Raw genomic sequence first — 26,822 nt, 5'->3', positions numbered from 1 at the left:
GCATCAATAGAACGAAATGGGGTTATAGTATTTTTCTCTCATAAAAAAAAGTAGCATATTATTAGGCCTATTGGTTGGGTGCGTTAGAGTAAAAACGACCACTCACGATACCCAAGTGATAATTTTCTTTTCTTTGGTACTACGTAATTGGTCAGTTTTGTAATTTTAGATGGGAAAGTCTACTTAATCAAGGGTTTTACAGCATTATTTACAGTAATGAAGCAGGGCGGCTGATAAGGTCCATTAACATTGTACTATAGTCGCGACAGGTTACACCACAATACCCTGTGATCTTAAAAAAACTGGCACGTATTTTGTACGTATGTTTAGACCGTGGTAATCACTTACCTGGTCGATACCCTGCAATATACACCTGCCAATCAGGAATCACATGTGCAGGCCACGGAAAGAAAGGACCAATTAACTAAAACAACACTCCGATTCTCAAGTCAGCCCGTGGATGAAACATAATAGTTATTTCGACACCGACAGTAGTGGTTTATTTTGTATTGAACTTCGTGGGGCTTCGGGCGATGAGGAACGTTTTTGTGACGTATTCCGCCCGAAGATTAAAAACATTATTTAAAATTATTATTGTTTTCTACACGTTTTTTAAAAACATATTTAAATACATCGTACTGAGATGTATCCTCATGCCAAATCCCATGTTTGTATATGCCATATTTAATTACTTATTGACGTTTCCTTCTTCGGACGGTGAATACAGATTTTGTTATGTAGGCCTACAGCCCTAACATGAAAAATCTTTTTTTTCCCAAAAAAATAAATAAATACAAAATTCTACATTTTTGTTTTAACATATATAAATACATCATGCTGAGGTGTATCTTTGTGCCAAATATGTACAATGTACACCTCGGCATTCGCAACCGAGTACTGTATTTGTCTCCGGGTAACGTTCGGGCTCCGGGCTGTAAATAGGCTGACACCAAAGTACTATGCGGTGTTGGTGTCCAATCTTTTCTTTTGCGATAAAATACACGCGTCTTTCTTCGGATACAATCCTTTGGAAAACCATAAAAAGACAATCCCGATCGTTTAAAGTGTTTATTTTTACACCCAAAGGCCGCGCAGTACGGCACTGTTGGACTGAAAAGATCGTAAGCCCCTTACTCCATATATAAACGTTAACAACAATGGAAAGAGTACAGCGGCTCTGACGTCACTTCCCTTTTTTTTCGAACGCTCACGAAGAAATATGCATAAATCGTACTTTGATACTGATTAGCGTACACGTATTTTATTGTTATAAAGTTATTTGTATATTATTTTTATATCATTTTTCTTTTAAAATGAGCTATAATATGGTCTCGTGTCATGTTTCCTTTAAAGAAAAAATATTTATTTTTCAAAATGGTGGCTTTTGTTTTGATTTTTTCAATTAAAAAATACCTTGAAATTTGAGTTCAAAAAGTGGTTTTCGGCAAGTATTTTCGCTTGACAACAATGGCGACACGTCACGGTCATTTTCAGGGATCGATAGCTGATTGTGACAGCTAATTTGATAATAAATTTGATCGTTTTACCAACAACGAAAATTAACAAATATTGCAATATGAATCTTAGTTCGGGTTAAAAAAAAATTCTGGTCAGAAAACCACTGTTATCGGAAATAATGGACATAAATACTGGACAGCTGGCCACAAATGCCCGTAAGTAAACGTAACTTTTTAGATTTTTGGCCTAATTTTAACCACCATTAGCCAATCTAAAATAATAAAAATGACAAAAAAACACGAAAATAATACTTACCGATTCATATATGAACTTTATTTCATGTATTTATAAAACATTTAAGTGAATATATGTGAGTAAAAATTATAAACTTGTACCCACTCAACATGGTTTTTGTTAAAAATTAATCCAGTAGTCTAAAGGTTAAGTGATTGCAAAATTGTGTAAATTTATAATGTACTTAAATGAATTTGTATTCAATAAATATGCTTGTCATAATTAATAATTTATGCTGCAATTCAAAATAATTGGTTAACTTAGTTTTAAATTACAAGTTTATTTAAGGGTAAAAGAAATTGACACATATCATCAAAATGTGTTAGTCTGTTCCAATAAAGGTCACAAATCACCTGTTTACTAACATCTTTATTTTAATTTCATGAGTAAACGCCACCTTGTACATAAATGAGAGCCCAAACAAGTAAATGCTAAATAGGTAGAGTATCATTAAATAGGTATTTATAAAATATTTACTTGTCAGTTTAATATGAAAGAAATAACTGACAAAAATCATTTTTATTCTATTTCCGACAGTACTTTAGTGCTGAATAGGTTACACAAGCACAGTTTCTCGTGACCTATCAGTGTTCGAGATTAACAGTATCCCGATATCCCATGGGATACCAGCATTTAATTTTGGATACCAGACCAATAACCCAGTATCCCACTGGGATACCATATAATGTTGGGTTTTTTTTTTAATACTGCATTTTTATTTTTTGAGGAAACGATGAAAGTTGTCATTTACTGGTGAAGTTTATTAACAATATTTTCAAACTTGTACCCATTCTAATGCTACACAGGAGCAATAGCAATGTAGCAATAGACTGGGAATGAGAACAATGTCTTCCAAGTTTGTTACGATGTAATTTATGAATTTCATTTAAGTGGGATACTAAATTCTCTGGTGGGATACCAGATTTTGAAAGGTTAATATCCAACTGGGATACTGCACAAAATTTTTAATCTCCGACACTGCCTATACATGAACGATATGATCATTTGCATAGTCTGTGCTGCCCTGACTTCCAGCTGATAGTTATTTGCTGCTAATTGTTCATTTAATAGAAGACATATAATAATAGGTCTGTTACTGGGGATGATTTTTAGTTTCACTGTTGAATTTCGTTTCTTTCTATTTATAATTAATCATACAGTAATATTTATTCACACAATACAGTGCAGATAATACATAGGGATGAAGTTTCATAAATGTAAAAAAAATTTTTTATCAGTTGTGCAATATTGTTAGCCTTATCGCAGCATTTTTGTTTTGAAATCAAGTACACAGTGAAGTAATATAATTAAATAGTTATACGTTGCAATATCCCATGTCCAAATTGTATTTGCTAAAACCAATTTTTTTATTGCATTCTTTTCATTATGGTAACCAGTAGATTCAATTTCTCATGTCAATAGTAAAATAGCAAGTTTTAACAATGATATAATTACATTTGACTACATAATGTAGCCAGTTAACATGTTATGTTTTTTCTAGATACAGCAACACTACTGGTTACAGTGGTGCAGGTGGAGGGGCTGCTGATGCCAGTGGTTACTCACAGGCTTCGTATGGACAGTCGGTTAGTGATTATTGGTGATGGTTCAGTCATGTACAAAATTTTGTCTTGACTTTAATAATGCCACTGCTGATTTTTTTTGTTTTTAAATCAGTGTTCTGGTTTATTAGTTTAAGTGTGTCAACCACAATTAGTTCATTAGTGAATTGTTAAAAAGTAATTAGAAAGATAAGCTTTGGTTCTTGGTGCAAGAGAATACATTACATTTCTCTTTTACTTTATTAGTCAAGAATTGAGGTATTTGAACTAAACATTACTTTTAGTTTTTACCTCCAACTTTAGATTGGACCAGTGAATTGGATAATGAGAAAGGAACAAACTGCAAAAGTCAACTGTGAACTGAATAAATTATAAAGGATAACGTTCTAGAGAGCTGAACAAATTGCAATATACACCAGAAATGCAAATTGAACAAACTATAGGTCTTGATAGAACTCAACAGCATGACAGTAATTTCAGCCTGGTTTTCATAAAATCTGTAGCAGATTCATGACTGATATGGATAAAACAATGTTTATGACAGAGACAGTTTTTCTTTTAAATTTATGTGGTCCTTCATTGGGCGACCTGTTGCAGATTTTATGGAAACCAAGCTTCACATGTATAAATCTTTTGGCATGGAGAATACAGGTCATAGGATTTCATATTTCATGGGAAACACTTTTTCGGTTCAATGCCTTGTGATCTGGGAACCCATCGGAAAATAATAATTATACATATATTATATATATATATATATAATATATATATATATATAAAATATATATATATATATATATATATATATATATATATATATATATATATATATATATATATATATATATATATATATATATATATATATAATTATTTTCGTTGAATAGTCATACTTGTATAATAATCATAGGAAACGAAATTTCGGTTTCGTGATTTTACCAGCACAATCCCAGAATTTTTTTTTTTTTGTAAAATCAGAAGGCCAAGGGCACATTTCACTAAACGTAAGTTTACGTCTGCTACTAGCAGTTATACCGGTCATGCATTTACCTGTGTTTGGCATCAATTTCATGCAGAAAATTACATCATTACGGAAGCTGGATTATTTTCAAAATGAAATATGTTTTCTTCTAACTATATTTGTTGAATTATAATAGTAATAAGAATTGTGGTTTAGTCATAGATTTATGGTTTACGTGCAAAACTTAGCTGACGATGTTTGTGAAATAGGGCCCTGGGGAAAATATATATATATATATATTTTTTTTATTATTATTATTTTTTAAATAGTTTATTGCCCCAGAAATATGTTATGATAGTGTCATGGTTGGGGCCCTGATTTCACTACCTTACAAAGTACATAGCAAACAATATACTAATATATAAAAAAGGAGCAGTAACAAAAGTGGAAATAAGAAGATTGAAAAGAGAAAACTTAAAATGAAGTTATTGATATACTTCCAAACTGGCGTCATGCTTAAAATTATACACACAACAAAAGTATTAAGTGTCAGTTGTGGCCTTCTAGAACTTTTAACCATGGTCCTCAATTGTCGTCGAATTCTGTATGTAAAAAGTTTTTATAATATATGTATTTTTTTATTTGTAACTTATCTTTAATAAAATTGTTGATACCAGTTTCATTTAGTGTACTCTTTTGTAATTTTGATTTGTATATGTAATATTTTACGTTATCAATTAATCAGTTTACAAATATATGTTTACTATTTATAATTCCAAATAAGACTGTGTTCTATTCAAATGTGTATAATCACCTGTTTGTAATAACCATTTTTCTATAATACCCCAGAGTTCAACGACTTTAGGACAGTCATAAAATAGATGCTGCAGTGTTTCTGGTTCATGTGAACAAAAGTTACACATACTAGAATCAATCAGTTTTTTATGTAAAAAGGTATTTGTTGGTATAATTATATGTACAATCTGGTACTGAAACCACAACAGCGTTGGGTCTTTTAAAAAGCAAAATGGTAAACTATAATATTTCGCCCATAATGAAGAGGTAAAATCACACCCTTCCGCTGAATATTTCATTTGTGATATAGGAACTATAGATGATTTATTTAGTAGTTGGTAAAAGATTTTACTTCCCAATTGGTCTTTTAAAAAGAATTTAATTTTCAATGGTAATGTTGGATTTTTGCCTAAATTGAATGTTTGGTTATTTGTATTTATTATATCACGCATAAATGATACAGCCGTTAATAACGAGGTATATTCTAAAAAAAATTGACCTTATGTTATATTTTGCTTTGAACTGGGGAATATATTTTCTAAATAATATTGTACCATTGCTTTTAATAACATGCATGCACAATGTTTTTTTAATAACTAATTCAATGTTGCTTTAAATTGATCTTAGAACCATTTGACATGCTTTTTCACAGCACTTTTGCATGCTTTAGTATGAGGCCAACCTATGAAAATAGTTGTTTGCTGTAACCAGGTCATTGTTAAAACAAAAAACAAATTTTTGCATTTTGTTTTACAATTTTTAGTTTGTTTTTACAATACTTAACAATCCTATTAATTGAAATGATGAATTAGGTTACAGCAAAGTACATTTTTTAAAGGAATGCTTTTGTAGTTGCCACCTTGATACAACATAGATCTGTACTTCAGTTCTTTGTCTATCTATACTGGTGTGCAGGGTTACTCCGGCCAGTCGTATGGTGGCTATGATCAGACTTCCTATTCACAGAGTGGAGGGCAAGGCCAAGTAGCACAAGGACAGTATGGACAAACAGGCTATGGACAAGGATATGATCAATCTGGTAAGAAATTGCTTTTCTTTTTTTTCCTTTTATTTTACACTTGGAAAAACAGCAACTGTAAAATTGAGTTTGTCACTGTGCCATTTTTCTGTGAATTTAAGTAACATTTTATGGCAACTGTATAATTGTATTTGTTTGATCAGAGAGATTTTAATACTGGGTTTTTTGCAACTCTGGCGTAAAGATTTTTTACTTTTAAACAGTTATGTCCTAGAGATCTATAGCATCTGATTTTTATTTATTTATTTTTAATTAAAAAGGCCAAGCCAGCCAACAAGCTTATGGTCAAGGTCAGGGATATAGTCAGTCCACTGGAGATGCATCTGCATATGGTCAGCAGTCTGCTGGATATTCACAGCAGCAGTCAGGTACTGTTATTCATATATAACTGCATCTTTTCACGTAATTCTAGACGTTAATTGCTTCTGAAAGCTGCATGGGTTTAAGTTGTTTTGGGGTTGTTTTTTAATTTTTATTATTAAATTAATCTAAATTTATTACATAAACTCTTGTCCACTGGGTGGGAGACGGTACTTGTATAGTAATGATTTTTCTACATGTTCATTTTAATAATACTTAATTAATAAATATGGTGGTTTGTTAGTTTTTTTGTGGGTTTTTTTAAAGCTTTCTTTCAGATGTTTGTTTATATTTATGTACAAAATTTGATTCATAAATACTCAATTACAGGTCAGTGTTCAACCTGCTCAGAAGATTTTTTTTTAGTTTTAAATATTTTTAAAAAAGTATTTGGAACTGTTACTGTATGTAGCAAATAGATATCACATCAAGAAGATTTGTTGAAACATAAAACATCTACATTAACTGTATTACTGTGTTGACTGGATGACTAGGTTTGGGAGTAATGCAATACTGTCAAAGATCTGAACAATGTGGACCACAATTTTATCCCCAGTCTCGGTCAGGTATGATTTTGTTTGCATTCAGTGGCATCATGGCCCCCCTGTTGTAGTTCCTGAATTTCCAATTCATGTTTTATGGTTTGTAGAATAACGAGGTGAATTTTTGTCTCCCTGATACAAAGTAAAAGGCAAGATAGAGGTATTACTTTTGTGGCGGCAGCTTTTCGCATTTAGAGCAGTTTCTCACAAACTAAATCCTACGACCGTAAAACTTGGGTTTCTAGATGCACCTATGGAAGTTCATCGGACATGGGGCATTTAATTCTGTGTAATTCTTGTTTTAACACAAGAGTGACACTTCGTTATCATACAAGTTAAGAATACATTCCTTAGGCAGTCATTCTGGTATTGCTTTGTGTGATGTTTATTTGATACTATGAGGTTTGTGGCAAATGTTAAAATTTACCCGAGTGATTTTTATTTTATTTGACAGCAAGATGTGATGATAGCGAAATAGTTGTTGGTTTTAAGCCTTAGAAATGGAAATATTATCTCAGATATTGGTTTTGTCTGTCTTTTCACCATTTGATAGTTGCATGCATTCTTTTGAATGGTATTATTGTTATGGTATTATCGTTATAGTATTATCGTTATAGTAAAATACTACATCACAAACTGACAGTAAATGCATGGCAGTTTATTTTCACTAGTTGATCTTTCCTCTTGTTTTTACATAAAGCTAGTTTAGTTAATTGGTGTTATTTCAAGGTTATTTTGACTGTGTTCTGGCATTTGTATTCCATGCGTAAATGATTTATTTTATAAATAGTGGATTGGTATATCTTAACTTACAGATGTGTGGGTTTTTTGGTAAAATGGAAGACTTATTATATTTATTATATTTTGACATCTGTACTGGCAGTAGTTTGTTAGTACATTATATTTAAATGGTAATTATTGCACATTAGAAATAATAAACATGTTGGTATTTAAAGTTCTTAAATACTTTGTTTTTAAAAATTGTAAACCATTAATAATAACTTTGCACAGCTAGTTTCAATATTTTGATAGAATACTTGATAATCAGTGATTACTTTTAAAATAGTAGGTCTAACCTATATTTAGTATTTATTTAGTGATTTTGACACCACTGGTCAGTTTATATAATATCTTATTCAGTCTTCTGACATTGATATCACACAGGTTATGGTCAAGGACAAAGCAACCAGAGTTACGGACAGAGTGGTAATTACGGGCAGCAAGGTTATAACGCACAGCCTCAGGGAGGTAGCAGCGGATATTCCAGCCAGACATCTGGTGGATACGGTAGTGGTGGCTCGCAGGGAGGTTACAGCGGCGGTGGCTCAGGCTCAGGCTCAGGCTCACAGGGAGGTTATGGAGGAGGCTCACATGGTGGTTATGGAGGTGGATCTCAGAGTAGCTATGGAGGTGGGGGTGGAGCACCACAGGGAGGTGGTTCACAGGTATGTATAATTTGTCTGGAGGGGTGTGTTGGTTTGGGTTTATCAACTTGTACTTTGGTCCGACGCCATATAACCGTAGATAAAATGTATTGAGTGTGTTGTTAAATAAAATATTTCCTCCTTTCGTATTTGGGGGTGAGAATATTTCTTGGATTCAGTGTTTGACAAATGTTTGAGAAAGTCGTGATTCCTCATAGAAGCTTTGGCCTGATGTGTTACTGTAATACAGTTGATAATTTCCACTAGCCAGAACCGAGGGCTAGTGCATTTGTCGAACTCTGATGGATTTGTGGGATTTTTATGGATTTTGTCTTGATCTGATTAGATGCTACTGATAGAAAAATGTAGTGGGTTTTTTCTCTAAAACTGTCGAAATTGCCAAATGTTTTGACATCCAATAGCCGATGATTAATAAATCTACGCGCTCTAGTAGTGTTCAACAAAATAAACTTTAACCCTTCCCAATTTGATCCAATCAGGAATCAACTATTTAGAAAAATAAAGAATTTTTCACCATGTGTTTCAATAAATTATTTGTTTATTTTATTTTGTAGGGTGGATACGGCGGTGGTTCAGGAAGTGGTGGTGGTGGTAGTGGCGGGGGAAGCGGCGGTGGAAGCTATGGAGGTAGTTCTTATAGTCAAAGAAGCGGAAGTGGCAGTGGTGGTGGTGGTGGTAGTTATGACGGAGGTAGCCGAGGTGAGTTAATGTGTTAATACTTACTTTTTCTTTATTTTCAGAAATGTCTGTCATCCATCTATCATTTTGGTACATAAACACTGACATTCCGTTAATTACTTTACTAAATAAATTTGCTTGTATGTAGAGTATAAAAATGATAACAAATCTGATAGAGCATAATAATTATAAACAGACTATCAGTTCCCCTTTAAGACAACATATTTTATTTACTATTTCAGATGGTGGTGGTGGTGGTGTCGGCGGCGGCAGCCGTGGAGGGGGAAGTCGTGGTGGTAGCGGTGGTGGCGGATTCAGTGGGTGAGTATTTAAAAAAAACCTAGGATAGATAAGACTACAAATTTTAGACATCCTGGTGGGTAGATGAGGGAAAAATTGTCCATCCAATTTGTAAATGAAGTAAGCTAACTAGGACATACATATTTAGCTTAATACACAAAACAGTACTGGTGAAGAAAAATCATCTGGTTTTTCTGTCTCTCCAACATAAGTGTCATTTTCTTTTGGTTTATTGGATTTGAAAGTGTGAATACACATCATGCAACAAGCTTTTTGAGAGTTTTAATGTGATGTGTGTGTCAATAACATAATGCTTTGGCCATTCAGATTGTTTTGTTTTCATGATAGACCCGAATTTACCAAGCAATAGGAAATCTCGTTAACATTTTAACATCGATTATCATCTCCCACTCTACTTTTCATAAGTGACCAGAATTTCATCATCATAATGTAATATCAAAACACGATAATTAAAATCACAATGACGAGAAGTTAAAAGAAATATGCTGTGGTGTGTTATCCGTTGAAATTGTTGCACGAAATGACCCACATACTTGCCAAATCCGGTGGCCTGCTGAATGCCTTGGATAAAACATTGCTTGGTGACAGTGGGTTTAATGAAGTGAGTGTTTCTTTGGGACATGACTATTCCGTTTTTAATCGGTATATTACCTTCATTTGTCATATCTCATTCAAATAGGTTCATCCATCAGGTAAAAAGCAGGTATAGTTATGAGTGAATGGGTCGTCTTTTCTCTATTTGTATTGCAAAGTACATAGTTACATTTGATAAATTTCAGTGATAGCTTGGGTTACGATCTTGCCTAAACAAAATATAATTATTTGTAGTATTTGATTAAAGAAACATGGTGGTAAATATGTACAACAAGCATGCTTATCATGAAATTAACAAAGCAGGTACTAAGAGAAACAATGATATGGTTTACTAAATTTAATAGATGAAATGGTTGTGTATTTTTTTGTGAGACAAACTTTGTGTGCATATTTATGTTTAAAACTTGTTTATTTCTAGCAGGGTTTGAAACACTGAGCAAGGCGCCAGTACAAACATGACAAATTGAAAACAATGTGTAACAAATGTGGTTTGTATGCTTTTTATGGGACTCACTGGACACTTAGGTTTAACTTGAATGTCTTTGTGTTAAGGATATGGCTGCCTTATCTGTTGGCCACACTCGAGAAGTAAATCTGTACTGTTTTCTTTTATGGTAACCTGCCTCATTTTTTGGAAAGGTATTCACAACAAAATATAATGAAATGATATTGTGACAACCAAATATAAGGAATTCATTTAGTAGTAATCGGTTTTGTATGTAAAATTGCATTTAAAAACTATTAGACAAATCGTCATACCCATTGTGTGTGTGGTGTGATTGGAATAATTCAGGGACAGTGTCTATATCTTATGAAAGTTTTGACAGAATTCTATATCTTATGTAGAAATCTGTTCAGCTGACTTCTACAGTCTTGACTAATGTATTTTAATGTGTTCAATAAGCTTCATTTTTAGCTCTGGGCAGATTGAAATACATATACAACCACAAAAGTGAAAGAACCCGCAGGATTTTAAAGAAATTTTTCTCTCAATTTTAGTTAATAAAAGACCCATTTTAGTGTATTATAATAAACTATAATCTTTGCAGAAGTATCCTTTTTTTTTTTTTTCTTCTCTCCTGTTTTTGTGATCTTTTTTAGTGGAATCTGGGAGTGGGTAACACTTAAAATATTTGTCTGAAACTGTCCAAGGCTGGTTTTAGGCAAGTTGTTTGGTTTGAGATTTTCCTGTCTCCAGAATTCCTAACTGAATGTTTGATATATTTTATATGTTGCTAATGACGCAGATTAGACGTGGTGGTCTCTTTCCTCATGACTATTTCGACATGCATTTTTATAAAAATTAAGATCTGTGTTCGTCTTCCCAGACATAGTACAATAGGTTTTTTGTCTTGCCTATACAAAGTGAAAAGGCAAGATTTATGTATTACTTTTACGACGACGGCATAAAACTTTTGTGTTTAAGTTTCATGTTTAGAGTGGTTTCTCACAAACTTAGTTCCTAGGTCAGTGAAACTTATTGATGTTCATCATAATACACTAAATTGGTTTATGGTAAGTGAGACATTTTAATTCCATAAAATTCTTGTCTGTCTTTCTTTCTTTTCATTTTATTGCTTCTTTTTTCTTTTTTTTAGAATGAATTTTTTCGTCTTTTATTTATGCTGTTGCTTTCATCACAGATCAAGATACATTATCTTTTTGTTTTATTATTGTGTTAATTAATAGGCTATTTAACTGTGCTGGAAACAAGTAGATGTGGTACTTCATTCCGTACAAATGCGGTTTAGCTTTGCACACTTTTGAGTTTTGTTATTATTTTTGTCCAGTGAGTACCCTGAAAGCAATAAGTTTTCCCACTCAGTGTTTAGACAGGGATTATCAAAGACAAAGGTTTATTTATCAGTGGCTCTGAATGTTATGCATATGCATTGTGCTATGAAACAATTGGTAAACGTCAGTTATCTGTTGTTTCTTACATCGTTATGGTTATTTGTAATATTCTGGACAGTGCAGAGTGCTCGGTTGAGTAGTTATAGTTTTGAAAACGGAAATGTGTGTTATATTTGGTGCGTATTTGTAAAGGAAAAAAAGTAGGATGCTCAAAGAGTTGCTTTTTTTCTCTTTACATTTTTAGTTGTATTATAATATGGTGTTCTTTCCATAAAGTTATGTAGTTATCTATAAAATATAGTTATCTTAAAAAAATATAGTGAATGTTGATAAAAATGTACTTTGACACAACCGATGTAAATCTCAAGTGTACCTATAAGACAATTAGTAACCAGTATTTTATATATACTTTTGGTAACAACCAGTATTTGTTGTTATATCTCTGTGGTTTATGGCAGTCATATTTAGGATGACAACAGAAGAATGCCTTGTTTCCTGTAATAGAAGCGGAGACGAGACTAATTATGAATGTCCAGACTGGTGTAAACAAAACTTAACTGCAGATTAAGGAGAAATAAAAATGAAGATGATAAAATTATATTAAGGAGTACATTCCACTGGTACATAAGTGTTTTTGACAGAATGATTGAAAACAGTTTGCTAACTCACAAAGACCTGAGAGATGGTTACAACTGGGGATAGAGATGTGGAATGTGATAAAAATGATGCATGAATTTGTGATATCTGATTTCAATACAATATCAGATAAGTTAGATTTATTTTGTACAGTGATCACTAGAGTTGGGTGTTTTAGTCCCCTATTGGAAGGGATTATCAGTTTTGTTTCCGTCCTGTCCCACATAGTTTTTCAGACTTTTTTTTTCTTCTTCTTCTTGCAAATACTCAAGATACTGACCTCAAATTTTGTATATAGCTTTATCGTGTAGAATTCGATTTTTTCAAATGATTTACCCATTTTTGACAGTTATAGCCCTTGAACATAGGAGATGTGATAAAATTGTGTGACCCAGTAGTAGGGGACATGTATTGCTTTAAGCAGCGTTCTCCTTATGCGATTTGTTGCACTGACTTGTTGCGATTTGTTGTGAGAAATGTTCTAATAAGTACGATTCCGAGCAAACTTGTCGTTCCGATTTCAGGGGTCTCACAACACAATTGAATTGCAAGTCGGTGTGACTAACTGCATAATGAGAACGCCCCTTTAGCAGTTCTCAGAATGCTTGCTATTTTATTTCAGGTTGGAAGATATTTCTGTTTGCTTTTAATTCAAAATATATCGCAAGAATTCAAAATATATCACAAATGTCATGACTAGATCAAATATGTATACTTACGAACCTTAAAAAAGCCAATGGATACTGTTCAAAAGAAAATTTGTTCCTATTTTGGAATGAAGAAAAATTTCCACAAGATGTGTTAACAGCAGAGAAGTGCTCTTACAGAAGAACTAGAATAAATTTACAGAACTAGAATAAAAATGTTTTAATAAACCGAATACACATGGTTATTAGTGTGTGATAAATTGATTTCTAAAATCACAAGATGATCTGGTTTGATCTACAAATAACATTTCATGCCGGAAGACTGGAAAATACTTGAAGATTTGCAGTTGGCTATAAATATTCATAGATGAGAATCTTCCAGATTTATTTAGAATTTAAGATTTTAGTGTTGCCTGATTTTTGTTTCAGATGCACTTCGTGCTGTGGCCTACTTAATGATTATATTCGGAATAATTTTCAGTATTTTTTGGCAATAGACATCATTTTGGAATAATGTGCCCCTTTACCAAAGTTAGTTAAAATAAAAACAAGTTTCTAATCCTAAGATTAACGCTGCCATAAAGTAATGTACCCTGAATATTTTGAGTGATCATGATGAAAACAATGTTGGATCATTATTGGATACAATCGGCCTTTTATTAGAGCATTGATGCTGAAGATCTCCATTGGGCTGTCTGTTAAAGTGAGAAGTGTTTTTACATGAATAAGTTTGCCATGCAATTGATGTGTTATTAGTAAGTAAAATTATTAGCAGTATGCAATATTAAAAATTTATGCATTCTGTTTTTATTTAAAAAAATAGTGTGATTGTTTATATGTAGTGTGCACAGTTGAAATGTTTAAAAGTAATAGAACTGAATAAAGAAAAGCTTATTTCTGTCTCTTTGATAGATTGTCTTAATAGACAATGTTTAGAAGAGAGATGTTGGGTATTATATAATTAAGTCCTATGATGTTATTTTGTAACCACCACCAGAAACGGTTCCATGTTGCAGACAAGGGGCCATAACTATATGACTAATGCGTCCACTTTAGAGAAAGTACTTGTTTGCTTAGTACAGAAACTAGTACATGTCAGTCATTGTTGAGCAAAATCCCCCACCCAAATGCACATAAAATAGTTTCTGCATTTTTTCCTCAAGCTTAATTCATTCATCACTGGTTGATTAAGATTTTCATGGACAAAATATGACAAATGAATGACAGATCTCTGAAAATGGTGAGAATGATAGTTTTATTAGCTCATTATGGGAAATAATTTACATCAAGGGTTACACTTAAAGGTTACGCAGAAGTTTAATTCTCAGAGACCTGAATTGAATGTGTTTTAAAGTTTTTGTTAATTGAATGCAAAAGTAAAATGGCATGATTTTAAATCATCCCCCCACCACCAAAATGGCTGAAAAAAATATTTCATCCAGTGTTTCATCAAGAAAGTGCACAATTTTTTTTCAGGAATGTCATTAATAAGCACTAGCGTAGCCAGCAGGCAATGGCATGGGGCTGTGTTCATCAATGATACCTCCCTTCTCCCCCCACCACATTATATATTTGCCTGTCTCCCCGTAAGAAAGTGGGAAGTAACACAACATCCACACTTTCCCCCAACAAGGATATTAATGGATGTTTTGTTACGTTTATAGGATTATAAGGAATACATGCTTCCCAGATGACAGATAAGTGATAGGTTGATATTCATTTGAAAGCAGATTCCCGATTGCTTCCTGTTAGCTGGTAATTGTGTCATTGTTTGGTTTTGGTGTCCATTTGTTTAGCTCACATGACATTCAAAGCAGACCGTAATAGCTGGCTGTTATTTCATTGTCACCTGCTATTTCTGTTCTTAATGACTTAATGCCCAATACATAATTCTTTGCACACAGCGTACACCAATGTTAGTGATAGGTGTGGGAGGGGTGTGCTAACTGTTTAATAATAATTATCAAATACAATTAAAATGTTTGCCAGCTGGATGTTAATATTTTTATGATTTTCTTTGTGCATGCTGATAATGTATTTGAATGTGTTAGAATGCTTGTTCATTATTGTTCTCGTAAGAAGAAAAAGTGATGAGCATCAACTCCTATAATTTTATTTGTACCTGCTATTTGAAATCTTGATGACATTTATCAATAGTTATTGATGTTTAAAGGAAGATTCTGGTCATTGATCAGCTTCTGTTCTATATTGAAAAATTGTATTACAGCAAGATTTTTTTTTTTTTTTAACAGGTTTCAACTCCTTTATCCTTTAAAGGTTTTTTATTATTTGGTTAGACGTTTGGACTTTTGTGTATGATATATCAACTTTTAATATATGGCGTGTAGTATGTCCTATTACCACTAATAAGCATGCTTAAATTATATATTCAGATATATTCGCAGATATTGTTAGTGTCATACTAATATTAGTGATATTACTGTTATTTATATGGATGTTTTTTTTTTATCAAATGATTTGTAATAGTGTACTTGCATAGACATATCAGAGCCACAGTTAGGTACATTTTCAAAAACTGGTACAATATTGAACGTTGCCCGATTGAGCAACAAGGTATTTCTTTGCGAAGGATTGGTGGTTTTATATATTTTTTAAAAGCAAAAAAAAAAGATTTAAAAAACCCAAAACCAAAACACCTGGTGTAATAAAAGCGTGTTGACGCTGGTTGCATAGCCTGCTGTACTACCTTTATGAATGACCCGGTGTGGAATATGTAACTCATCCATCGTCTAATTGTTACAGCGGCGGCCGCGGAGGTTTCAACAAAGGTTATGGAAGTGGTAAGTGCGAGGATCAGGGACGTCTTTCATCCCGTGACCTGTGCAATTTACTATTTGACTATTGTAAGGGGAAGAGCATGTCTTTTATAATAAATGAACCCAAACTACCATAGGCAAGATGGCAGTGCTTTAGAAAACAAATATACAATACTTTTTAACATCTATGAAGAAATGAGTGACATTTCATCTGTGGGATTGATTAACTTGAACAACGTGCAGTTTGGTTATTATAGACCGATTTTAGTTGTCTCTTGGAACATAATTTTTTTTTTTATATACTTTGTTTTTAAGAGAGATTTTCTACACCTAGTAAATAATATATCAGCCTATTGAAATGGGTAGCATGTTTTTTCTTTCATCATATGAATTGATTTCAACTGTTATTCAGATATGTAATTACAAGAGGAGGGCATTAAACTCTGAGGAGGTGGTAATTTTGTTTGCGTGCCTATATCCATACACAGTTCAGGCATCTAGTGAAAGAAACCAGTCTTTTCATTGCAGTTTGTGATACTCTGATCCGATATTTGATCTCCAGTGTACACAAGGGAACTTTTAAGCATGGAGATGTCTTTTGTAGGAAACTAATTTGGAAGTATTATAAATGCTCTTCCCCACAAAAACTTTCTAAGTGTTCTTGTACAGTTTGTAAATAAAAAATAGAATTGGTTTATTCATACATCGATTGAAAAACCTGAAAGCATTCAGTTTAAAAGATTGGTGTGTATATTTTGTAATATTTCAATACTAAACTATTTATCTGGGAGTTAGTATATTGGGATCCAGGTTTTTCAACTGTTCTATATTTTGTTTGGTGTTTACTGTACATCAACTGGTAGAAAAGGTATTTAACTTTGATAATAGCATAATCCGATCTCAAATTGAGATGATCGGACTAAATCGGTATGGGTGGGTACAGAAAATGCAACTTAATGGAGTTGCTAAACTTGGTCATAAAATTTTTTCGTTTGCACAAAAATAAGGACTATTTTCAACCAACCCCTCCATCACCATAATAAAATGTGTTCATTGTTTTGTGAATGTTAAATATATTGTATATTAACCATTATATGTGAATTAAGGTTGGTTACTAGAAAAAGCAAATGCAAAAGTTTAAGTTGTAAATAATACTACTGTTCTTTGGACTAGTATAAAAAAAAGTAAACAAAAAACATGAGAATATCTTGTGACTTGTAACATTTGTGGTTTGCCTTAGAGGTGCCATAGAAATACCATGGTTATAACTGCTTGGTTATCGACAATGCCACATTTATCCTGGACAGTCAAGAGTGGATTAGCTTAATTAGAAGTCATTCCATTGTATTAAATCTATGGTATCCTCTACTAGATATGTAATAAAATAAACAGTTGGATGGGATAACCTGTCTGCTTTGAGTACGGTGTATGACGATTAGTACAAATGGTTGAAAGATTGTTGTCTTATGCTTGAGATATGATTACAGCTAAATAAAATTGATAATTTTTCCAATATTTACCAAAATGCTTTGCATGTGGTATTGAATACTAAATAAAACAAATGCATTGTTATATCATGATCAACAGAAGACTATTCTATTCATTCAGTGGTTCTTTTGTTCCCCATTTATTTCAAGCTGTGGCCATTCAGCGTGGACAGCTTGGGTAAAATATGGGGAGATGTGTGACCTGTAATAATGTTCAACAATTAGATATGTCAAAATAAAGATAAAGATAAATATAAACAATTGTGATAAGACTTGCCTATATTTGAACCTGTTGGGATGTGTGATATCTAAACAAGATTTACAGCAATTGTTGGGGTTTTTTTGTTTTTGTTGGGGAACGTACAAAAGTATAAAATTAGTGGTGCAGATTTATTAACTAGTCGTTAATAAATACTGTATACTTTATTAATTTGCACTTGTAAAATTAGTAGTTCTATGATAATTGGAGATTTGGTAAATGGAGGTAAAAGAATGCATATATCTAAAACAAATGTGTGTGTGCAGTCATATTTACGGCAAGATGGTGTGTATTTTTAAAGAAAAGAGTAATAATAATAAATAAAAAAAGGAATACTTGCGATATGACTGATCATAAGATGTGTGTACAGATCAGTTCAACATTGGTACTTAAAGCAAGAAATACTGTGGACAAATGGTGTATATTGCTTGTGTGTTACTATACAGGAACAAGAAATTGTGTTTAATATGAGGTAGTGTGTTATGAATAAGTGGTGGGTTTAAGAACAGTAGAGCTCAAGCTCTATCGCTCAATCTACAACGAAGGTAGTCCGTGTAAAGGATTTGGTTGTGAGATATTTGTGTAGCATGTGGTTCAATATTTTACTAAAAGGGAATGATAAGCCCTGACACATTGCTTACATGTTGAGTTGTAACATTCATTATTTAAAATGTCTAAAAAAAATAATGGCACATGGTATAAACTTCATCCAGGTTGTTGCATGCTCATAAAGGCCACAACTATTACAATGTTTAATACCTTCACATTGACACTGGGTGTTGTAAATAATAATTGTGAAATGTGATAAAAATGTTCCATGGTAGAAGATTGATTGCATTTCATTGGCAATAGCATTAATTTTTTTTAATCAAAGGTGGTTTAATAAAACTAAATATTTATAATACAAATGCTCAGTGTTGCTAATATATTATTGAAAATTTAATTCTACTTGTGATAGTTGTTGACCTATGTATAATTTAAAAATTTTTAATATTATTTGGTAAAGAGAGTAAAATGCTTCTGCCATCTCAATGTGAGACACTATAAAATCATTAATTTTTTCTTGAAATATACTTGTTGATAGGTGTATTGTTGTTGATCAACCTGTGTTTATATTAATCAATTTTCTGTGTATTTTACAGGTGGGAGCTCTAGTGGAGGAGGTGAGTAAAACAATTTAAATTTTTATTCTTGAACACTGGGACAGTTTCTAGTGTTCATTTATTACAATAATGGAGAAACACATTTCAGTGTTGCAAGGGGCAGGATTTGATGCTCGCTTGAGGTGCTTGTTTTGCAGAATCGAATTACCTCAGTGGATCCATTCAACTGATTGGGGTTTTCTTGTTCCAACCAGTGCACCACTACTAGTCAAAGGCCATGGTATGTGCTTTCTTGTCTGTGGGAAAGTATATGTATATAAAAGATCCCTTGCTGCATTAGGAAGCATGTAAGTGATTTTCTCTGATGACTACTTCGTCAGAATTATACATGTTTGACTTCCAATAGCCGATGATTAATCAATGTGCTCTAGTGATGTCATTAAACAAAACAAACGTCTTCAAGGTTACAATGGGGGGAGGTAACTGAAGTTTGCATATTATGATTGAGATCCAGTCAGTTCATAGATTTTACTCGAGACCTCATTCCTGCATCATTTAATAAAATAATAAAAGTTAATAAAGAAGTAACAAACAAAAAATAATTTGGTGAAATGGTTAAAGCAATGTTCTGAAATGTATATATGTGCTTTGTAGGATTTTAAAGCAATGTTCTGAAACATATTGTTTCTAGGATAAGCAATAGTCTGAAAAGTATTTGTTGTTTCTAGGATTTTAAAGCAATGTTCTGAAAAATATTTGTAGGATTTTAAATCAGTGTTCTGAACAATATTTATTTGTAGGATTTTAAGTCAATGTTCTGAACAATATTTGTTTGTAGGATTTTAAATCGGTGTGAAATGTATGTTTGTAGGACGTGAAATGGAAACCCAGCAGGACACTATCTTCGTGTCGGGCATGGGAGATCAGGTGGAAGAAGATGCTGTGGTCACGCACTTCGGCAGTATCGGTGTCATCAAGGTGAAATATTTGTTATAGTTTACTTTCTGATGGTGCATAACAGTGAATTTGTAACTAGCTTTTTACACACACATGGCTATTCATTATGATTGTATATAATAAGTTTTGGACCAGGAAGTGATAGATCACCTTCAGTGGATCATTTCCAGGCATTGAACTTGTTGATTTGTGGGATTTCATCTCATAAAGTTAAAACTTCTGACCCAGAAACTAGAATGTTCAGAATCCTGATAAAATTAATAGGTGAGTTGGAGGGAGTGACCATTCACCTTTCCTAGCGAAGACTGTATTTAAATGTGATAAATATGTTGATGTCATTCATGACACATTCCTTTCCTCTGTTTAATATTGGTTTGTTTGTGTTTCCAGACAGACAAGAGGTCTGGCAAGCCCAAGGTGTGGATCTACAAGGACAAGATGACTGGCACACCCAAGGGGGAGGCTACAGTCACATTTGATGACCCAGATACAGCAAAGGCTGCCATTGACTGGTTCAATGGTTGGTTATTTTACAAGTTTTCATAGCCGGCAAATGTTATTATTGATGTGTGTGTTGGCTGAGATGTTTGTCCAATATTTTGCTCTGCTGAACACAAACATCTCCCACTATATTACTTTTAGTTCTCTAATTTTGATTAATTTCTGTGTATCTCTGTCAAACTAAGGTTTCTGTTAAAGAGGTGGACGGTAGTTCTTGGTGTCTATTTTACACCAGTCTTTGATGGTCATATGGTATGGTATTCGTCCGTTTGTTCATACATGTTTCGTTTATGGGCATATTTTTCTCATCAATTCATATAGGATCATCAAACTTGTGCAAGTACAACTTGGGATTTTGGTGTATAACTAGTTCACTGCGACCTACATTTCACACATTGCTGCACATTAAAGGAAATCATTGTGTGGAGCATATCTTTATTAGTTCATATAGGATCATCAAACCTTGCATGCAAATACAACATGGGATAATGTTATGTCATGTACCACAACTAGGTCATAGCGACCTACTTTTCACACATTACTGAAAAAATCTTTGTCCAGGGCATATCTTGTTTATCAGTTTATATAAGATATTCAATAATTTGTGTGTGTCTCCATCTGGCTCCTGACAGACGTATTATTTACCTCACTTGTACCCTTTTTCTTTCTTATTGTTAACCCTTTTGTCTTTTTATCAGAATTTTTTTACCAATATTTCATCATGTGTTTCAGGAAAGGACTTCAAAGGCAACACAATAAAAGTTGAACTTGCTCAGAGACCTGTGAGTCAGTTTGGAACCAGCCGAGGAGGAAGTAAGAGAAAATAAAGGGCTTTATAAAGATCAGGACCTGTGCTTATAAAACATCCAGACTTTACCTATGTACTCATTGTATAAGTGAGATTCTTATGTGCTCATTGTATAAGTGAGATTCTTATGTGCTTATTGTATAAGTGAGATTCTTAAGCCTTAAATCTAAAAGTTTTTCAAGCACAGGGCTAGGTCAACAGTTTTAGAACCAAACTACTCATTGTTCACACATTATAGAAATGTTTTTACAATGATGTTATTGAAAGTTTGTGTTTAACCCTTTAACCGCCAAGTTTTTTTTGTGTGGATTTTCTGATTTTTCAGGTATCCTTGTTCATAGAAAATAGCAAGCAATCACTAACTCGGATCTCTTAGAACATAACAAATTTTGATCAGCATACCCAGATGTATTTATTGGTAAAAAAATATTTGACATAATTATATTTGACCTACTTTTTGGCAAATCTTGAGCTACATATTGAAAAATTTGTGATTTTTTTTCCCATAAGAATCTGGGAAAATCATTGATTTTGCTCATAATTAAAAAAACTTGTAATGCTAACAAATACTAGAATTAATTGCAAACACAAATATAAAACAAGTAGTACCTCTACACTGGGAATATTAGCATTTATATGTCATTGTTTCAACACACGAAATGACGAAGGTCAACAATATGTATTACATGTTCAAATGGCACACTTTGTAATCCTTGAGAGTGATACCTTTCAAAACAATGACAGTATCAATTCAAACCGATTTCTTTGCATAACTTTAGCAAATCCGGGTGTATCATGAGCCAGTGTGTTTCCCAGTATGCCCGAGCTCATGTTTTTGGACAATGCCCATTGCGAGCAACAGCGCAACAAATGCTTTCATATCAGGGATAATAACTTGACGCCAGGCTTGAAATCTTGAATGAGGCTTGAAATTATTATTTTCAAGAAATTTATTAGCATATCTGTTAGTTTCATTCACTAATAAATACCAGAAATCATAATCATTTATTCTCTAAAAAAAATTGGATAGGGGTTATTTGAACATCATGGAAATTTTCCTTATCCGTAAAGCCACTGTTTTCATCAAAATGTTTTATCCATGTTTCGTATTGTTCCACATTTACCAAACTCTCTCACTGACTTTGATATACCTGATCAGGGTTCGAGTTTTCAGTTTGGCTTATCCCTCTTCCTCTCTGGGTCCTAACCCGTCTCTGGCTTCGACCTCTAGCCTGACCACGCCCACTTGGAACGACCACGTCCTCTAGTCCGACTCTGACCCCGACCCCTCAACTGTGTACGTCTTTTTGGGGTTGGGGTGGGATCAAGACATGATTCATTATCACTTTCTGTATCATTATCGGTCCATCCCTCATTGGAAATTCCACTTTCTGGTTCACTGCCACTGTCCGTATCGGCTTGAATAAAGCCTAACACTTCGTTTACTGTAAATCGTTTACCTGCCATCAACCCCTCACTTTAAACACACATTCTAACCACATTTATGTTCAAAACAATCGACTGTAATATATCAAAATGTTTGTAAATGTTTCCGCCATTTTCCGGAAGTAGTTATATTAGCGAGTGCGTTCGATTGACTACCCGAGTAAGACGAGCAAGCACCAAACTTTTTTCGTCGCAATGTTGCAACCTCAGCGGTTAAAGGGTTAATGGCATCACTTTAGCTATTGGATGTCAAACATGATAATTATGATGTATAGAGGAACCTCGCTACATTTTTCCATTAGTGTTTATTATTTATTTCAACTTATTTTTATGCTAATATCCAATTACGGTTCAAGCATGCTGTCCTGGGTGAAAACAGTAACTACCCACCTCATCTTTGATGTCTTGATCACTTCACCACCTAGGCCAGTTTCCATTAGTAGCAAGGGATAACAGTTGTTGATATACGAGACATTGTGCATGTTATAAAGTATAAAGAGAAAGTGAAAATGCTATGGGCGTCTTATCATGGTAGATTGTTTTTGTGCAGTCTGCTATAAATGTCGTGACAGAATCGGGTTTATTGTGAAACCCAAGAAAGACACGATTTCATTGCTTATGTTAAGTATTGACATACAGTCAATTAAGTTCAACTTATGCAAATATATTGTGAAAATATCAACATTCTGTTGAGAAGCATTCAATTAAAACTCAATACTCTGCAAATATAAATTTGCCAAAAAAATCAGCCTGCCCATTACTAATGATGTCCTTGATGCATTCACAAAGAAATATTGTACACGATTACACTTACACTAAGTAAATATTTATATATCTAAAACCTAGTTCAAAAGTGTGAATGTTGTTTCTCTTCTATTAAAATAACCCTAGTTTTAGTGTTTTAGTGTTTTTAATATAAATTGTGTTTAACTGTGGTGTTTGTGTATATAAATCTGAGTAAAGGGTGTCTGTTCTTGAGTGAAAGAAACTTTTTCTCTCTATTATTTTGCAGGTGGTGGAGGTAGAGGTGGAGGAAGAGGTAAAATCTGTTTCAGTGCTAATTTAAGCACTCATAAAATCATATTATAAAGGCATTTTTGTGTGTGGTATTTCAAGAATGTAACCGTTTCATTATTTAAAATTATAAATCCAACAATTAGCCATAGTAATGGAGAATAATTTTGTTTGAAATTATTTGAATGTTTAAATATTATTAATGTCACTCAACTTAAGTGGTAAGTATGAACAATACTGAAAATAAATATGCATGTTCCAGGTTGATATGACAATTTGTTTTTTCTTCCAGGTGGATTTGGAGGTGGTGGCGGAGGAGGTCGTGGGGGTGGTAGAGGACGAGGGGGTGGTCAGGGAGGTGACAGACAGCAGGGAGACTGGGACTGCCCTAACCCGTGAGTACAGTGCACGGTTCTGGGGTTTTAATTGCAGTCCAATAACATTTATTAGAAAATAAAATTTCAGTATTCAGATAATAATTATACGTTGTGGGAATTCACAAGTTCTAGTAGCATTTGATATTAATGTAGTCGATAGTGAAAATAGAGAATTTGTTTGCCACACATATAGGGTCTTGTCCTGACGAATCAGGTTTTTCTTCATTGTTTAGTTTTTGCACTAGCTCCATTTATTGCATTGAATCATTGAAGCCTGATTTACAGTGTATATGGATGTTTATCTCAGTGTTTATTGACCTGTCGCAGCATTTGATTTGAATTTTAGTAACTTTTGCTTTTGGCTAGTTACCTTCAACATGATAACAAAGGAAACTGATACAAATCTTCATATACTATACTCGTTATTAATAGGAACATGCAATTATTGCAGTTTGCTTTCATATTTGTAAAAGGTGTTTTCTCTCTATTTTGACAGTGACTGCAGTAACAATAACTTTGGATGGCGGAATGAATGTAATCTTTGTAACACACCCAAGCCAGATGGACTTGATGATGGTGGTACGTGTATTCATTTTAAATAAAAAAAAGAATGTTTAACCTTCTGACTACTGCAGGTAAGATATCTTGCCCCGCGTCACGCATACATTGCATTCCCCAATTCATACTTCCTGCCGTTTTGCACACGACACTCGAAAGAAAGCAAAATATAATATAATGACTTTTTTTTTTTTCTTTCTTTTTTCAATGAAAAATACCTTGGAATTTTTTTTTAAAGAAGTTTTCGGAAAGTATTTTCGCTTGACAACAGTGGCAGCATGTTGCAGTCATTTTCAGGAATCGATAGCTGATTGTGACAGCTGATTTGATAATAAATTTGATCATTTAACCAACACTGAAAATCACCAAATATTGTGTTTTCAATTTTGGTCAGAAAACCACTTACCGGGAATGATGAACATAAATACTGGACAGCTGGCCACAAATGCCCCAAAGTAAATGTGACGTTTTTTTCAATTTTTTGTCTAATTTTAATCAACAGTAGTCAGAAGGTTAAGTGTTGTCTGTTCCATGGCATTTCGGCCATAGACCATTAGGAAAATAATAAATATGTTGACTGTTACATAATTATACATTAATGATAATATTAATATAATTAAACATGATTCATTACATAACCTAATTAAATTAAACTTTATTTTGACTTGCCTAGTTATAATAAATTGTATATAAACTTACTAAAACCATACATTTGTTACCGTGTGATTAACCCTGACATTGTCTAACTGTATAAAGACATAATGAACCAGCATCAATAATTGTTTGTATTTGTAGGTCGTGGAGGTGGAGGTGGAGGTGGAGGCGGAGGCGGAGGCGGAGGCGGAGGCCGTGGTAGAGGCCGTGGAGGATATGACAGAGGTGGGCGTGGTGGGTATGACCGTGGGGGTCGTGGTGGTTACGACAGAGGAGGCCGTGGCGGGTATGGTCGGGGAGGAGACAGAGGACGCGACGGGGGTAGCAGGTACGTTGTTTTACAGTTTGATCATTTCGTAATGGCGCAGGTTTGTTACTGGTGTTTATCTTGGTCATAATCAGGCTGGAAAATTTGCGTAAACCATTTATGGGTTATGCAAAAACAAATTCGGGTAACCCATTTAATTTTTACATAACCTGTCATGACCATGTAAATGATGTAATAAATTCAATGCACGAACAAAAAATGGGTTATGCAAAGCTATACTTGACGCACAGATGAAACTATCGTGCTCCTATTTTTCAAAGGTCTGCATAGTTGTTAATTTTCATTTGTTAATCACATTGCAATTTGTTCATATCTTGTTAGGTCTGTTGTTGTGTTTCTTAGACATAGATAGTAATTTTGATGTTCTATGGTAGACTGTCTTCATTTTATTGTCCAATGACGATAGAAAAATGGAGATGGAAAACTTGAAAATTTTGGGATTTATTTCAGATTTTATATAATTGTGGCCTGTGGTGGGGGGTGGGAGTCAGCAGCAGATAAAATATTTCAGGTTTTAAATTAGTGTATTGGTTGATAAATGTCACACTTTTCATTGCTGAAGTATTAAACCTTATTAAAGTTTCCTGTTCATCTCTTTTTGCAGACAAATGGACCGTGGAGACCGAAGACCGAAGCCCTATTAAGACCTGGAATAATCTCATCACTCGCTGTTACGTGTCTTGTGTCTTTACCTGTATTGTTTTTATTGTATTATCTGTTTTACTAGATATCATTTTGCATACAATTCAACTGACTTTTATCCGAAATCATCCCCATCGTGTTACTTCGATTTCACTGCAGTTTGTAAGCCTCATTAAAAAAAAGAATGTACATATTGTCATCATGACTTGTCATTATTTTTAGTTCTATTTTGTTTATTGTAGCATGTCATAAAGACAAATTACATTTTCATTTTCACAAACGAACATGTGTTGTCTTTTATCAATGGAGAAAGCAAGATGTACATAGCTAGTTGGTAAATGTCCATCTGAAGCATGGATGGATTATTGGATCAATTCCCCTTGGTGAACCCATGGGATAATTTAGTTAGTGTTTTACAACTGGTTTGTCTGAGTTTGTCTTGTGCTGTCTGGGACAGTGCACTTAAGAGGTTCCTAGCTGTTAATTGCAAAACTGGAACAATAGATCAAGAGTTGGACATTGAAGTATAAATATGCTGGGTTAAAACCTGTCTGTGGACCGTATACCAAGATGCTAGTCTGTACTAGGTTAGCATATTTACATCATGAAGGCTATGAAGAATTTTTTTTTTTGAAATATAAATGGTCTCTGCCTAGTCTACTAAAAGGCAGGCAGATGTGATAATGATACAATCCAGCAAATATACTGAACCAAATAGAAACTTC

General features: G+C 33.5%; 1 protein-coding gene across 6 annotated transcripts in view; it reads left to right on the top strand.

Moving 5' to 3' along the window:
- The window catches only part of LOC121367673 (RNA-binding protein cabeza-like), a 30,837-nt gene extending 4,541 nt beyond the window's left edge, over positions 1-26,296 (top strand). The window contains exons 3-18 of one of the 6 annotated variants that reach the window (XR_005957410.1): positions 3,254-3,338; positions 5,986-6,109; positions 6,370-6,477; positions 8,176-8,456; positions 9,011-9,155; positions 9,377-9,455; positions 15,950-15,987; positions 18,852-18,872; positions 19,684-19,790; positions 20,160-20,289; positions 21,003-21,083; positions 23,537-23,563; positions 23,831-23,933; positions 24,412-24,498; positions 25,278-25,455; positions 26,060-26,197. Coding sequence is in view for 5 of the 6 variants with exons in the window: in XM_041491982.1 (XP_041347916.1) it covers positions 3,254-3,338; positions 5,986-6,109; positions 6,370-6,477; positions 8,176-8,456; positions 9,011-9,155; positions 9,377-9,455; positions 15,950-15,987; positions 18,852-18,872; positions 19,684-19,790; positions 20,160-20,289; positions 21,003-21,083; positions 23,537-23,563; positions 23,831-23,933; positions 24,412-24,494; positions 25,269-25,455; positions 26,060-26,099 (1,639 nt within the window). In the remaining variant the exon portion in view is untranslated. Of the gene's footprint in view, positions 1-3,253; positions 3,339-5,985; positions 6,110-6,369; positions 6,478-8,175; positions 8,457-9,010; positions 9,156-9,376; positions 9,456-15,949; positions 15,988-18,851; positions 18,873-19,683; positions 19,791-20,159; positions 20,290-21,002; positions 21,084-23,536; positions 23,564-23,830; positions 23,934-24,411; positions 24,499-25,268; positions 25,456-26,059 lie in introns of those variants that run through there. The other 5 variants (XM_041491984.1, XM_041491982.1, XM_041491983.1 and 2 more) reach the window with 5 other exon arrangements.
- Positions 26,297-26,822: the final 526 nt, after the last annotated feature.

Source organism: Gigantopelta aegis, chromosome 3 (genome assembly GCF_016097555.1).
Source record: "Gigantopelta aegis isolate Gae_Host chromosome 3, Gae_host_genome, whole genome shotgun sequence".
Lineage (NCBI taxonomy): Eukaryota > Metazoa > Mollusca > Gastropoda > Neomphalida > Peltospiridae > Gigantopelta > Gigantopelta aegis.
The sequence above is the reverse complement of the archived record's forward strand: the minus strand, read 5'-3'. Positions and strand labels throughout refer to the sequence as shown.